Source organism: Sesamum indicum, linkage group LG6, assembly GCF_026168435.1.
Source record: "Sesamum indicum cultivar Baizhima isolate 11 linkage group LG6, ASM2616843v1, whole genome shotgun sequence".
Classification (NCBI taxonomy): domain Eukaryota; kingdom Viridiplantae; phylum Streptophyta; class Magnoliopsida; order Lamiales; family Pedaliaceae; genus Sesamum; species Sesamum indicum.
This window is the reverse complement of record NC_142662.1, coordinates 7,426,047-7,441,392: the sequence shown is the minus strand read 5'-3', so window position 1 is coordinate 7,441,392 and position 15,346 is coordinate 7,426,047. Positions and strand designations below refer to the sequence as shown.

General features: G+C 36.7%; 1 protein-coding gene across 1 annotated transcript; it reads left to right on the top strand.

The window, feature by feature from the left end:
• Window positions 1–1,250: 1,250 nt before the first annotated feature.
• Window positions 1,251–6,351, top strand: LOC105164671 (glycine dehydrogenase (decarboxylating), mitochondrial). The gene is made up of 15 exons (XM_011083382.3): window positions 1,251–2,642; window positions 2,895–3,140; window positions 3,216–3,293; window positions 3,373–3,473; window positions 3,549–3,744; window positions 3,856–3,981; window positions 4,115–4,300; window positions 4,384–4,497; window positions 4,596–4,748; window positions 4,883–5,071; window positions 5,238–5,315; window positions 5,402–5,527; window positions 5,616–5,714; window positions 5,823–5,940; window positions 6,092–6,351. Exons 1-15 carry the CDS (start codon window positions 1,434–1,436, stop codon window positions 6,184–6,186), a joined length of 3,114 nt encoding a protein of 1,037 aa, XP_011081684.1. The 5' UTR covers window positions 1,251–1,433; the 3' UTR covers window positions 6,187–6,351.
• Window positions 6,352–15,346: the final 8,995 nt, after the last annotated feature.

Sequence of the window (15,346 nt, the reverse complement as noted above, 5' to 3'; positions counted from 1 at the left end):
CCGAATGAGGCTCACAGGATAAGGCCACGTGGCCTATTCAACAGTATCCACCTAAGCCCTATAAATACTCCAAGACGCCATATTTAGAGGTAATTAATTCTGAGTCTTTTCGATCTGAACCTTTGATCGCATCATTTCACCTCGATCTACCTAACTTAAGCATCGGAGGATTGTTGTCGGGGACGTGCCCAACGAGCTCACCGTTCTTGTTTTATTATCAGGAACCCAACATTTGATCTCGGAGGGATTAACTATCTGTGTGAAGATCGGTCTTCCTGGTCGTTGAATTCGTGCAAGATCAGCTGCAAAAAAATTATGATTGAATTGATAAAAATTCTAATTTAAATTGAATTTCTATGTCTGAATATTGCTGAAATAATATTTTTGTTTGTTTGCATGTGTTGTATTGATGTGCGGTGAGAATTCAGATAAGTGAAATGTGAAAGAGAATCTGCCAGCCATGAATCTTACACACACATCACAATATTTTTCATTGTAAAACTAAAATTCGAATTAATTTTGGCCATTGAATCTCAATCCCTCCCCCTTCATTTCCTTCCATACATTCTCAAATTGCCTCTGTTTTTGCATGAAAAACAAATATTTTTTTTGCCCTCGTTGCACAAACTTGTGCACAGAAAGTGCAGATTTTATTACCAAAAAGCACTGGATTGCAGAATATCAAGAATTGCACGGGACCCCAGAAAATCCATGTCCTTTTCCTCAAGTTGGTATTCAGTGCCCACGCCCTTCACCCACCACATCTTCAAATTAATCTCGCAAAGTATTTTATGTTTCATACTACACAAAAATACATCAAATTCTTTGTTATTCCATTGAGATCAATTTGAATTCAGTTGGTTAAACTTAATCATTCAAGTTTAAATAATAAATTTTTGTTTGGTGTGCTTTGGAACTCAATATAATTAGTTAAAAACGACAAAATATATTAAAAGATACTAAATTATTCAAGTTCGTCTCATAGTTGATTTAATTAAAATTTATTTGAAATTGATTAGATTAATAACCAAATTACATTTAAATATAAATTTTCAAATTCAATAATAATTTAAAATAAATTTGAACAATATTATGTTGAGTTGGATTCGGATGATTTTTACAATAATAATATTACACAGTTTCATAAATTAAAGTGATTTAAAAGAAAATTAAAAAGATATATGTGTAAAGACATTGTGATCTCACCAACCCATTACCACCACCCACTTTCTCAATATGGAGCAATAAAATTGGATCTTGTATTATTTTTCCATAGAAAAGGAGAGAGAGTAGAGAATAGAGCATAACCAACACAAAGCTTGCACTCAGCTTTGTTCATTTCTTCGTTCTCTCTCTCTCTCTCTCACTTCCTCCCTTTCTGGGGTGTTCCCATTTGCTGTTTTGGACACAGTTTCCATTCTTTCGAGAAAGAAATGGAGCGTGCCCGAAAATTAGCCAACAGGGCTATTCTCAGGCGCCTGGTTTCAGAATCCAAGCAGCAGCCTTTATACCAATCCTCAAGGTACATTTCCTCCTTATCCCCGAGTGTTGTTCATGGCGGCAGCAATGTTGTCAAGGCTCATAGCTTCAATTCAACAAGTTTGGCACAATTTGTGGGCTCTCGATCCATTTCTGTTGAGGCCCTGAAACCGAGCGACACTTTTCCCCGCCGTCACAACTCAGCCACGCCGGAGGAGCAATCCAAAATGGCTGAGTTTGTGGGGTTCAATAGTCTTGATTCACTTATCGATGCCACCGTGCCTAAATCTATTCGCATCGAAAAGATGGAGTTCCCCATATTTGATGAGGGGCTGACAGAGGCACAAATGCTTGAGCATATGAAGGATTTGGCATCCAAGAACAAGATTTTCAAGTCATATATTGGAATGGGATATTATAATACATTTGTCCCACCTGTTATCTTGAGGAACATCATGGAAAATCCGGGGTGGTATACTCAGTATACCCCTTATCAGGCTGAGATTTCCCAGGGGAGGCTTGAATCCTTGTTGAACTTCCAGACCATGATTACAGATCTTACTGGTTTGCCGATGTCGAACGCATCATTGCTCGATGAGGGGACTGCTGCTGCTGAGGCTATGGCTATGTGTAATAATATTCTGAAGGGAAAGAAGAAGACTTTTGTTATTGCTAGCAATTGTCATCCTCAGACGATTGACATTTGCCAGACAAGAGCAGACGGATTCGATCTTAAAGTTGTTGTTTCTGATGTTAAGGACATTGATTATAAGTCTGGGGATGTTTGTGGGGTGCTAGTTCAGTACCCGGGGACTGAGGGTGAAATCTTGGACTATGCGGAGTTCATTAAGAATGCACATGCTAACGGGGTGAAGGTTGTTATGGCCTCTGATTTGTTGGCTCTGACTATGTTGAAGCCTCCTGGTGAGTTGGGTGCCGATATTGTGGTTGGCTCTGCTCAGAGGTTTGGTGTTCCAATGGGTTATGGGGGTCCTCATGCGGCGTTCTTGGCTACGTCCCAAGAGTACAAGAGGATGATGCCTGGAAGAATTATTGGTGTCAGTGTTGATTCCTCTGGAAAGCCAGCTCTTCGTATGGCGATGCAGACGAGAGAGCAACATATCCGTCGGGACAAGGCTACAAGCAACATTTGCACAGCTCAAGTAAGTTAACTTTCTAGTCAAGTGCTATTTCTTTTGTTAACTTCACAAGATTAATTTCCAATTCATGCTTTTTCTTACCTATGCTATGTTGAGCCCAAGTAGAGCTTTATTAATAAATGGAAATTAATACTCCTCCTTAGCTACCTTAAGCATTTATGTAGCTTGTTGAATGAAAGATGACTTGCTCAAGTACACCAGAACCTTTTATGGAGGTTTTCTTTATATAAAAATTAATTATCTCGACTCATGTAGGCACTGCTTGCCAACATGGCTGCCATGTATGCTGTTTATCATGGACCAGAAGGTCTTAAAACCATTGCCCAGAGAGTTCATGGTCTAGCTGGAACCTTTGCTGCTGGATTGAAAAAGCTTGGGACTGTAGAAGTCCAGGCTCTTCCCTTCTTTGACACCGTGAAGGTCAAATGTGGAGACGCAAAGGCCATTGCTGATGCTGCTTACAAAAGTGAAATAAATTTGAGGATAGTGGACAAGAATACTGTAAGCATAAATCTATATATACCTTGATAGGTAAGTATTGAAGACCTGGAAATAACCATATCCTCTGCCTCTCAGATAACTGTTTCTTTCGATGAAACTACCACATTGGAAGATGTGGACAAGCTGTTGGAAGTCTTTGCTGGTGGCAAGCCGGTGAGTATGAGTATTTCTTTGAAGACATGTTAATAACTCAGTTGTGTACTTGTTATAACATCAATACTATGTTTATCAGGTGACGTTTTCCGCTGTTTCTCTTGCACCAGAGGTTCAAAATTTGATTCCTTCAGGACTTGCTAGGGAGAGCCCATACCTGACTCACTCGGTCTTCAACTCGTATGAACTTCTTATGAGTTGATTATTCTAATTATAGCCTTTTAGGGGATACATAACTGTTACTTGATTTTGTAGGTACCACACGGAGCATGAGCTTCTTAGATACATTCATAGGCTCCAATCAAAGGATCTATCGTTGTGCCACAGCATGATTCCCTTGGGATCGTGCACAATGAAATTGAATGCAACAACCGAGATGATGCCAGTTACATGGCCTGCCTTTGCAGACCTTCATCCTTTTGTTCCCACTGAACAAGCTGCCGGCTTCCAGGTTAAAACTAAAAAATATAATGAAAATTCAGTTCTATAAATTTCGCTTCTTTGAAGTTGGAAAGCTATGATATATGAATTACATTATTGAAGCATGATATTTTTCTTGCAGGAAATGTTCAAGAATCTGGGTGAAATGTTGTGCACGATTACTGGTTTTGATTCTTTCTCTCTGCAACCAAACGCTGGTGCAGCTGGAGAATATGCAGGATTGATGGTTATTCGAGCATATCACATGGTATATAGTGTGAACTTTATGAGAAATTAGAATGTGATGCTAGTGTGGAGAGCTGATAGCTTTAAATAATTTATATGGTGCTTTGTCCCTGAGGCTTTACTTGCTTTTGATTTCTGCTTAATATCTAATGTAGTCAAGAGGAGACCACCACCGCGATGTATGCATCATTCCAGTCTCAGCACATGGAACAAACCCTGCAAGTGCAGCCATGTGTGGGATGAAAATTGTTGCAGTTGGAACAGATTCCAAGGGGAACATCAACATTGAAGAGTTACGCAAGGCTGCAGAATCGAATAAGGACAATTTAGCTGCTCTTATGGTATTGATAACTATGATACTGTTTTCTGAATGTGCTGTTTGTTATATATGTCTTCTGTTGATAAATTTTCCACCAAAATCCAGGTCACATATCCTTCGACTCACGGGGTCTATGAGGAAGGAATTGATGAGATATGCAAAATTATTCATGACAATGGTGGGCAAGTTTACATGGATGGAGCAAACATGAATGCGCAGGTACAATAAATCTTGTGCTTCTGCTAGTCATTTGCAACTTGATGGCTGGTGGTTGCATCTACAAGTTTCATGATACTATATCTCTTTTGTGCCTACAGGTTGGTCTGACAAGCCCAGGCTTTATTGGTGCTGATGTCTGCCATCTCAATCTCCATAAAACTTTCTGTATTCCTCATGGTGGAGGTGGACCTGGTATGGGGCCAATTGGGGTGAAGAAACATCTAGCACCGTTTTTACCATCACATCCCGTGGTATGTACAAAACCTGTTATTCATCAATCATATTTAAGGATGTAGATATCCCATTCCCTCCAAGTTGAGAGGGAAAATACCGAAGAAATAGCCAGTGAAAGTTGAGAGCCATATGGTTTTTGTTGATATTATAGGTACCCACTGGAGGCATACCAGCACCCGATCAGTCTCAACCGCTTGGTACTATTTCTGCTGCACCTTGGGGCTCGGCCCTCATTTTGCCTATATCATACACCTACATTGCCATGATGGGGTCGAAGGGTTTAACTGAGGCATCAAAGATAGCCATCTTGAATGCAAACTACATGGCAAAGCGTCTGGAGGTTTCTTTTCTCTACTTACTGTTTATTATAAATTTTACATGAGCATGCAATTGCATTTTAGCTCTAGGTAGGATCTTACCTGTATGCATCTTTTTTCTGTATTAATAATAGTAATAACTCCACAAAAATTCTCAATCTGTTAATACTTTATGCTTTTGATAAACAGAAACACTACCCGGTTCTATTCCGTGGTGTCAACGGGACAGTCGCCCATGAGTTCATCATAGATTTGAGAGGCTTCAAGGTGATTCTTGCTTAACATTGGTTATTCACAGCTTTTAATTTCAAATCAATGCGTCATTTTCTTACTGCAAGTCACGGCTGCTATAGAACACTGCTGGAATCGAGCCTGAAGATGTTGCTAAACGTCTCATGGACTATGGGTTTCATGGACCGACAATGTCGTGGCCTGTTCCTGGTACACTCATGATTGAACCAACTGAAAGTGAAAGCAAGGTACATAAAAAAAAAAACTTTATGGGGCCTTATAAACACATATAGTCACACGTATATCTTATCATTTTGCTTCATTCCTAATTTGCAGGCAGAGCTAGATCGGTTCTGTGACACTCTTATCTCTATTAGAGAAGAAATCGCATTAATTGAGAAAGGAAAAGCCGACATCCACAACAACGTTCTGAAGGTAATGTACTAAGTTCTGCTTATATATTCTCATCGGATTGATGCACTTATTCATGCTTTTATTTTCTGCGTACATCTAGAAAATTTAATTACGGTAATGTTATTCCAGGGGGCACCTCATCCACCATCTCTGCTCATGGCCGACGTGTGGACAAAACCATACTCGCGTGAATACGCAGCCTACCCTGCTGCATGGCTCAAGACTGCCAAGTTCTGGCCAACCACAGGTGCGTACACTGGACGTTGTAATGGATATTACTGTTGCTGGGATAGTCGAGGCTAATTAACAGAGAAGTTTCTGCTCGGTTTTCTTTAAAAATGAGTTGATTCTGGTTGGTCATAAGTAAGAACTAAAACCATGTTGCTACATATTCTCAGGGCGTGTCGACAATGTGTATGGCGATCGCAACCTCATCTGCACCCTCCTCCCAGTGTCGCAGATGGCCGAAGAAGCAGCTGCAGCAACTGCTTAAGAGCATGCAAAGGGTTCCTAAACAGATGGGCTGCCACTTCTTTTCATCATCTTTTGTTTGTACATAACGAATTAATGTTGATGTACTGATTTAGACATTCTTCCTTTGATCCCATCGAAAAAGATCAGTAATAACAATTGTTGCTGATTGCAACATTCCTTGTAATTACCACTTCTTTTCACGTCTTCTTCCTTCATTTTTCGGAAAAAGTGAAAATTCATAGAGTCCTGAAAAAATGGAAGAGAAAGTAGGCATTCTCCTCTTCATGGTTTTAGTTCTAACTTCTTTTTATGTTATTTTAGATGTTGTGACGATGTAGTTTTTTTTTCTTTAAAGTATCAGTTGTCGTTGGACGCGGTCTTTATGAGCATATATAAGATTATAGTGTGCGATGAAGAGAAAACAAAATTTGTAAAAAGAGGCAATCGTGGTGTGAGGATATGAGACTGAAGTTCATGATATGAAAGAAACGTTGAGTGAGATGAGAGAAACGTAGAGCAGTGGGTTGATAGAAAAAATAAAATTATAATTATGAAAGTATTATAAAAATGTTGAAAATTACTATTTTGTTCAATTGTTTTTTCTTTAGGGAAGAAATGAATTTAATGATAAGTTTGGAAATTCAATGGTTGGTACGATAAAAGGTTTTTCTTTATAATAGAATATATATATATATATGTATATATAAATATATATTAAATTTTAATTACCTATCATTCTTTGTGAAAACAAACTTTAATGCAGTTTATGTACATTCTCCAATTTGAGCTATTTGATCAGTTGGGTGAAAAAGTACATACATATACACTCAAAATGTTAGACAAAAACTAATAAAATATGAGGTAAATTACAAACACTTTTCCTGTGATTTAGCATAATCACAAATATCTCTTATTATTTGAAAAATTATCAATATTTTTTAATTTTAACGACGGTCTAATAATTAGCTCAATCTGTTAAGTTTTCATGTATTCATAATTAGCCAAACTTTAAGGGAGGTTGCTGATATTTTCCTAAAATTTATTATAATCTTGTTGCTTGAAGATCATTCTAAAATATCAATAATACCCCTCCAGAAACAAACTTCACAGGCCCACTTGAACACAGTCGAACTCCCACCCCTTTTCTGGGCCATAAGTTTGGGCCCATCATACGGGGCCTGCTGTCGGCTTCAAGTGTGCTTTCTTGTGGGAATTCGGGATTGTACACTTTAATAGAGTTGAGGGATAATTACACAGTACTTTTATGATATTGATGTAATTATACATAAATTTTTTATAATTTAAAAAATTATATTTAATGTACTTAATTTTTATTTTCAAATAATAAATAAATATATTTATTAGTTAAAATTCACAGAATTTATTAATATCAGCAAAAAGAAATTGAATGAATTAAAATTTATATTTACTCCCAATTGACTTAAAACTGAATTATTGTAGGTTAAATAATTTTTTTCCGAACAAACTACCGTTATACTTCTATACATGTTGATGCGTGTTAGAACCTACATATTCACCCTTATAAGTGTCATTTGATCTAAAAGAAATTTGTTTGACCTACAATAAATTTGTAAGGAGTAAATATGAACTTTTATTCAAATTTTTTTTATTAATGTTAGCATATTCCATAAAATTTACTATTAAATGGACGGATATAAACATCGGCGATAATAAATATAATTTTTTAAATTAAATAAAATCTGCATATAATTATATCAAATTTAAAAAAAAGACCACTTAATTTTCCCTACAATAAATTATTGTTATTGGCAAGGACATAATATTTTAGTTTTTGGGTTATAACATAAATATTGAGAGCTTAATTACATTGTATTATATGTCCTAGTCCCACCCACCATGTGTGCCTAAAACCAATAAGCATCTCTCTTGAAGTGAAAATAATAAATTATTATTTATTAAATAAATTAATTATAATCATCAATCCGCCTCATTATTTGATTTATTTATCGATTGATATTCAGTAATGCACAAATTTAATTAATATATCCTGATCAACTGTATTTCAGTTAATCAATTCAATGTCCCCAAAAGTTAAAAAAGGATACGCAATGTGCATTATATTGAAAACTATTAAATATAATTATAATTTTAGTAAAAAAATACAACTGATGAATTGAAATAATAAATATATCTAGATTCATGTTCCATTTAAACTGAAGAGTTTTAATTGTAGAATAATATTTGGACGCAACCTTATAGCATAATGAATTACATAATTGGACAGGTAAAATGTATTTTACATTTATCATATAATTAATTTAAAATCTAAACAAGCTGACCCAATATAGATGAAAAATTTAATGTATTTTTGCCTAAAATTAGAGTTCTAATTTGGAAGTCCCGGAAGAGTTAGAACATTATATGATGTGTGGGCTAGGGGGATTTTATTTAAAAAATGCCAAAAAAAAAGAAAAATTAATAAAGTAACGCCATTGTAAATGTGTTAGTAAAGTAAGCGACACCGCGGTCTCTGACCGCGGTGCCTGATTTTTTTTTTAAAAAAAAAAATAAACTTTCTGTGTCACCGCGGTGCCTAACCGCGGTGACACAGAAAAACTATATTTTAATTGCCACCGCGGTCAGTGACCGCGGTGGCAATGATACGGTCAGAAGTTTTTTAGCCACCGCGGTCACTGACCGCGGTGGCAATGTTTTTATAAAAAAAAAAAAAAATTTATAGCCACCGCGGTTAGTAACCGCGGTGGCACTGACGTTTTTATTAAAAAAAAAAATTTTTTATAGCCACCGCGGTGGCACTGCGTTGCCCGGATTGTACATTGCCCGGGCTGACACCGCGCTAACAAAGCGCGGTGTCAGTCAATTTTTTCTTTTTTTCAGTATCTGGCACCGTGCCGTGTTACCGCGGTGTCAATCAATTCTTCTGCATTATCGTCTGTGGCACCGCGGTTACTTACCGCGGTTTTATTGCCTATATAAGTCGGATGCTATTCTCACATTCATACACACTGAAAAATCAGCCTGCACTCTCAAATCAGCCGCTTGCAAAAATTATCCTTCAGTTTCTTATTCCTTACACTCTCAAATCAGCCTTCGGAAATTCATACACCACCATCTCGCAATTCTTGTAAAATTTCTGCACTTGTTATTTGAAGATTTACAATTGAAAAAACGTAAGTTATTTATTAAATTTTCGTGTTATTTGTTCTTATTTTAAATATCTTATTATAGTATGAAAAAAATATATATTGATGTGTATTTTATTTTGTTCTGAAGATATGGCGGATCAAAACACTGTTGATATTGTTATATATTTTGGAGGTCAACAAATCAATTCGAATGGTTCTGTAAGTTATGATCGACCTCCACTCGGATTCATGCAAATTTCTCGTAGTACTACATTTGCTGAGTTAGAGTTAATTTTGTATGAAGAGATTGGTATGGATAGAAATAATTTTAAATTGCATATATTCTTTAAATACATAACTTTTAATTTTGGCCAAAGGAATGAGATGTTGTTGGCAATTAAGAAGGATCGTGATATGCAATTCTTTTTAAATCCGATGAATGGATATGTATCGATTGATATTTTTGTCGAAGCGGAGAAAGTTCTGCAAAATGCTGTACCAGATGATTCAGCTGTTGGTGATTGGGGAACGTATATGTCTATGATAACCCAAGATTTGCCGAGTTTACCAGTAGTAACTCAAGAAATGGGGCGGTTTGGTCTTAATGAAGATTATGCAGGTCCATCATCATATGCAGGTCCCTCATCATATGCAGGCCCCTCATCATGGTCAGGTCCATCGTCGTATGCAGGCCCATCATCATATGCAGGGACAAATGCATATTCTGGCTCATCGGATTATGCTGGTTCATCTGAATACAATGATGAAGATGACGAGCTTGAAGCTGATAGCTTGTTGAACACTGAGCAAGCTGACTCAGAACCAGATGAGGTCGAATTAGAAGACCAGATTGAACAGAATAATGACGATGATGGTGATGTAAGTATACCTGTTATGATGGAAGTTCTTGGTGAGAATGCACAAGAGCATTTTGATTTGAACGTGCCTGCCGTGCCCGACAGAATGAACCTATATCCAGAAGTTCCATTTTTCAGCACAACACACCCAGAAGTCCCTGCAGACTCGATTGATATCCCTACTAGCAGGTGGGGCAATTTTTACGACTCAAACACCGGAGAGCTCGCCCTCGGAATGCTGTTTAAAAGTAAGGACCATTTGAAAGGAAGTGTACAAGATTACTCGGTTCGATTTGCACGACGAGAATACCGAGTGGTGGAGAGCAACAAAAAATTATGGAAAGTCGCCTGCAGATACGAAGCACAGACTGGGTGCTGTTGGATGCTGACGGCCATATTCAAATCCAACATGAGATTATTTAAAGTTACCAGGTATGTCGGACCACATACATGTCTGATGAATGAGATTTCTATTGATCACGGTAACTTAGGAAAGAGCATGATCGCAACACATCTGTTGGGTATGGTTCGTCAAGACCCATCTTGTGATATAAAACATGTCCAGCAGATTGTGAAAGATAAATTTGGTTTTGAAGTCCCATATCATAAGGCCTGGTTTGCTTTGAAAGCCGCTAGAGAACAAGTGTACGGCACTTGGGAGAGTTCTGTTCAGAAACTACCCAAATATATGGCGGCATTGCAAAAATGGAATCCTGGAGCCGTTGTGGAGTGGATGCATTTGGAAACAGACAGCCCGGGCAGGTACATGTTGAAATATGTATCAAGACCACCTTGAATAACGGGTCCTTCCACCCTCAGTGATTGCACATCGTTCCATTTCGCAATATAGTCTGCGTGAAACGTAGCCCAATTCATGTCTTGACGTCCCCGCCTGTCTATTGTGTGTAAACGACGCTCACTGATTAATGGGTTTGGGGGGATGTTTTGCACAAAGCCAAATTGACGGAGAACCCTCTCCGGGTGCTGCATCTCCACGATCGAATAATTGATCAATGGACAACGTATGTGCCACGGTGTGCGCGTTGCATAAAAGGGCAATGAATCAAGATCGAGTGTTATATCATCATACGGAGTCCAAATAAACTACAATACAAAATATAGCGCCAGTCAATATATTTGAACAAATGCATCAGAAATACACTAAACGTAAAAAAAAAAATCATAACAATATACCTCATTAAATTGCATACGATCCAAAACATTCCTTATTATACGAAGAGCGTTGTGTGCCGTATGAGTACGGGATATATGATAAGACCACCTAAAATCAAAATTAAGAAAAATAAGTGAAATCAAAATTATTTATAACTGTATAAATAAATAAAAATATTCATACCGTGCAGCATATGGAGGATTAGGCAAAACATTGTCAGGGTCTATAATGGTCGGCATCAGTGTCGAAGATTCACTCGAGGGAATGGGGGCAAGTGTTATGATGCGAGACCATGCCCATATCTGCAATAATTGCATGGCACCGCCAATATTATTTTTCCCTCGTTGTGATGATGTACATAGCTCCCGGTAGAGATATGCCAACACTGCAGAACCCCAATTTGATACATACTGCTCGTGTATGTTTTCCATATGCCGCAGATATAATAATGACACGGTGTTCCCCGTAGCATCAGGACACAACACTCCACCAAGAATGCACATGGCACATATACGTGCCTCCTGTAAGACAGCCTCAAACGGGCTATCATCATCACTTGTATTTTCTAATAAACGTTCATATAACACTGACAATTTTATTCTGGACCATCTAAATGCATCTTCATTGGGCATGAAACCCAACCATTGATGACAATAATTTTGCCACTGTTGGGTACTACACCTTGTATTTATCCCGGTAATAAGATTACCTTCCACCGGGAGTGCCCACAGGATGGCGATATCTTGCAGTGTTATAGTAGCTTCACCCACCGAAAAATGGAAAGTATGTGTCTCCGGGCGCCATCTCTCTACCAAAGCAGTGATCAAGTGGGTGTCAATTTCAACATGCCCACATTGCAAAACACCAAGAAACCCCATATTTTGGAGTACTTGTAAAACACGAATATGACGTGGTGCTAGTTGTAGGACGCGAAAAAAAGCAATATCACCACGTCGTACTGATAAAGTTGTATCCGGATTTTCGGACACATCTTCTGTTCTATGATTTAATTGCCCGTATAAAACACTGGTATCAATAGGGCCAAAATTCGACATTTTCGCTCTAAATTTTTTTAAAAACAAAGATGTAATAATTGTGCAAAAACAAGAACAAGATGAAGGAGGAGGAATTGTTGAAGGAGGAGGAATTGTTGAAGAAGGAGGAATTGCCGAGCAAATTTGAAGAAAATGTTGAAGGAGCAAATGTGAGAATGCATGGTGAAGGAGGATTGCAGCTCACACTTAAATAGTGTGAGCTGCAATCAAATGTTCATATTCACGGGCACACTGTAGAAGTGTGCCCGTGAATATGTAACTGCGGCACCGCGCTTACCAAGCGCGGTGCCTCAGCCTGCAGCCTGCAATTGCAGGCTGCAGGTTTGACTACTTTTTTTTTTTTTATATTTTAGTGAAGAACCGCTATCTGGGATAGCGGTTCTTCACTGTTTTAGTTTTTTTTTTATAAAATATCATGCCACCGCGGTCACTGACCGCGGTGGCAATTAAAATATCATTTTTCTGTGGCACCGCGGTGTGTGACCGCGGTGCCACAGAAATTTTATTTTTTTTTTAAAAAAAAATTGAGGCACCGCGGTCACAGACCGCGGTGCCGCTTACTTTATTAAAGCTTTTCAAATGACTTTACTTTACTAAATTTTCTTTTTTTTGGTATTTTTTAAATAAAATCCCCTGTGGGCTAGGCCTAGCAGGTGGTGTTTCCGACACAAGATTGCGTCTCCAGACAACCTGCGGGGGTTCTTGTCATCACTTATAATGAAGTGGTTTACAAAAGATTAAGGGACATAATTAATTAACTAATTTCCAATTTAATTACCAAGATTGGTATTAATTTACTCACCGTCAGATCTTGATTCTTTTGTCAACAGTTCAATAAAAGAAAGTATATTTGTGCTGTTAAGATTAAAATAGAGCTCTGATCATCTTCATCCCTTCCAACTAACATAAAAAGTATATTGTTTTTACTATTTTATATATATATAGTGATCTGTCCGAGAAAAATCCTCTTGAATCCGAATAGCGATCCGCGATCTCTCGTTGCAATCGATCCAACTCCTCGAACAGACTGGTTTTTCTGAGAACACAAAAGCGATTAGGTCAGTCGGATAAATCCCTGATGAAGGCACTCCGACGCTCAAGTCAGTTTTCAAACAGATGGATAAGCGTATAGATAGAGTGTATTACTGAGGGTATATCAACATTACCTATTAATGAACTCCATTCGTAATTTTTATAAGCTTTTTCATAATATATTTGGCAAGCGCGAGTATGTTGTTATTATGTTTAAGTCAAGCACCCCAGATTACAGTTAATTGATGTTTCATAATTATTGTTGTTGTAAATCTCCCTATAAGAGTATTTAGTGGGATTTCTAACCTTTCTAGAAGATTCTCCCGATTGATAACCTTGATTTATCTATAATGAGGGACAAATTTGTCTTTAGATAAATTACCCTCATCATATAAAGAGAGAGAGAGAGAGAGAGAGGATTGTTCCAGTTCCAGATCATGTACATGATGATAATCTATTTGTTCCAAATTCATCTGCTAATTAATTAATTAATCATATATGGATAATTATATTTACAAATCCCTAACTTTTATTTTAATTACACAAATCATTACTTTTTTTTTTTTAATATTTCATATAAACTCACCAAAATATTAATATCGACACCCTCTTTCCCATTTTTCGGTCCATAAAATGTTGATGTCAGTTAAAAAAATTCTTGAAAACCCCAAAATATCGCAATTGACCTAATAAAAAATTTATCTAATTTTTGAGGGATTATAATGCTCCCAAGGGGTGTTTTATAATTACCAAATTTCATAGGGGGTGTTAGTGTAATACTTTGAGGAGGAGCACCACAACTTTATATAATATTTTTTATTTTTATACAAAGTTTGAATTTAAAATTAAATTTCATAACATTGCATTTTTTAATCTTTAAAATTTTTTAAATTAAGATTTTCATAATAATTATTAATTAACAAATTTAAAATTTAAAAAACTTTTAAACTAAAATCTTCATAGCAATTATTATTTATTATCCTTTGTTTTCTATTTATAATTAATTAATGTTACATAGGTCATTCTAATCAGAAAGAAGGGCAACATTTCAGGTTATGGGTGCTGAAATGTGTGGATGGATGGATGATTCCACTGTGAAGCGGTTGAAAAACGTCTTACGACGTGCAAAGTTACCGGTTGCGCCTCCACCAACCATGACGGTGGAGATGTTCAAGTCCGGCATGGCGGTACTATATATACATACATCTCTAGGCAGTTGTATTTTCACAGCCAGCATCCAACAAAAGCCTCTTCATCATCCACCGTTTGCATTTACAAACTCCTAGATTAGTTCAATATGGTTATTCTGATTTTACATGCTAAATTACAACAAATTCCCATAATTGCAATATCCCTTGTACCAATCTTTGGACGGAGGTATGAGATTGTCAACTTGGTTCTTGTTTTATTTTTTTTAAATTGTTAAAAAAAGTGGATCAATTGGATGGAAAAATTTAAAAAAAAAAATACATACTTAGTCTACAAAGAAATTTTAGAAAATTAAAAAAAAATATAATTTATAATTCACAAAGGTATTTTGATTGGTTCTTTATAAAAAATAGATGAAAACTTAACGGATTAAGTTAATTGTTGGACAATTGTTAATATCAGGAAAATATTGATAGTAATCTAAATAACTAGGTGGTATTCATAATTATATGAAATTTTAGGGAGATGGTTGTAATTTATCATATATTTAAAAGATTTTCCTTTCTGCAAATATATTGGAAAGATGGTATAAGTAGAATAATAAAATGGTGCTCTCTTGTTGAGGGCGCGAAATGTGTATTTTTAATAACTTTGAGGGGTCAAAGTAGCACAAGTTATGTAGTTGAGGGGGACAAATTCATACTCACCAGAATAAATAAATAAAGAATAAATGTAGATGAATAGTTCCAAGAACAAGTTGGTGGAGCATTTTGGGCAAATCCCA

Excerpts from the sequence above, each read along its gene's own strand:
- LOC105164671 (XM_011083382.3), top strand. The coding sequence starts at position 1,434 with ATGGAGCGTGCCCGAAAATTAGCCAACAGGGCTATTCTCAGGCGCCTG. Across the intron at positions 2,643-2,894 it reads GCAACATTTGCACAGCTCAA|GCACTGCTTGCCAACATGGC; the intron begins GTAAGTTAACTT and ends CGACTCATGTAG. Across the intron at positions 3,474-3,548 it reads ACTCACTCGGTCTTCAACTC|GTACCACACGGAGCATGAGC; the intron begins GTATGAACTTCT and ends TTGATTTTGTAG.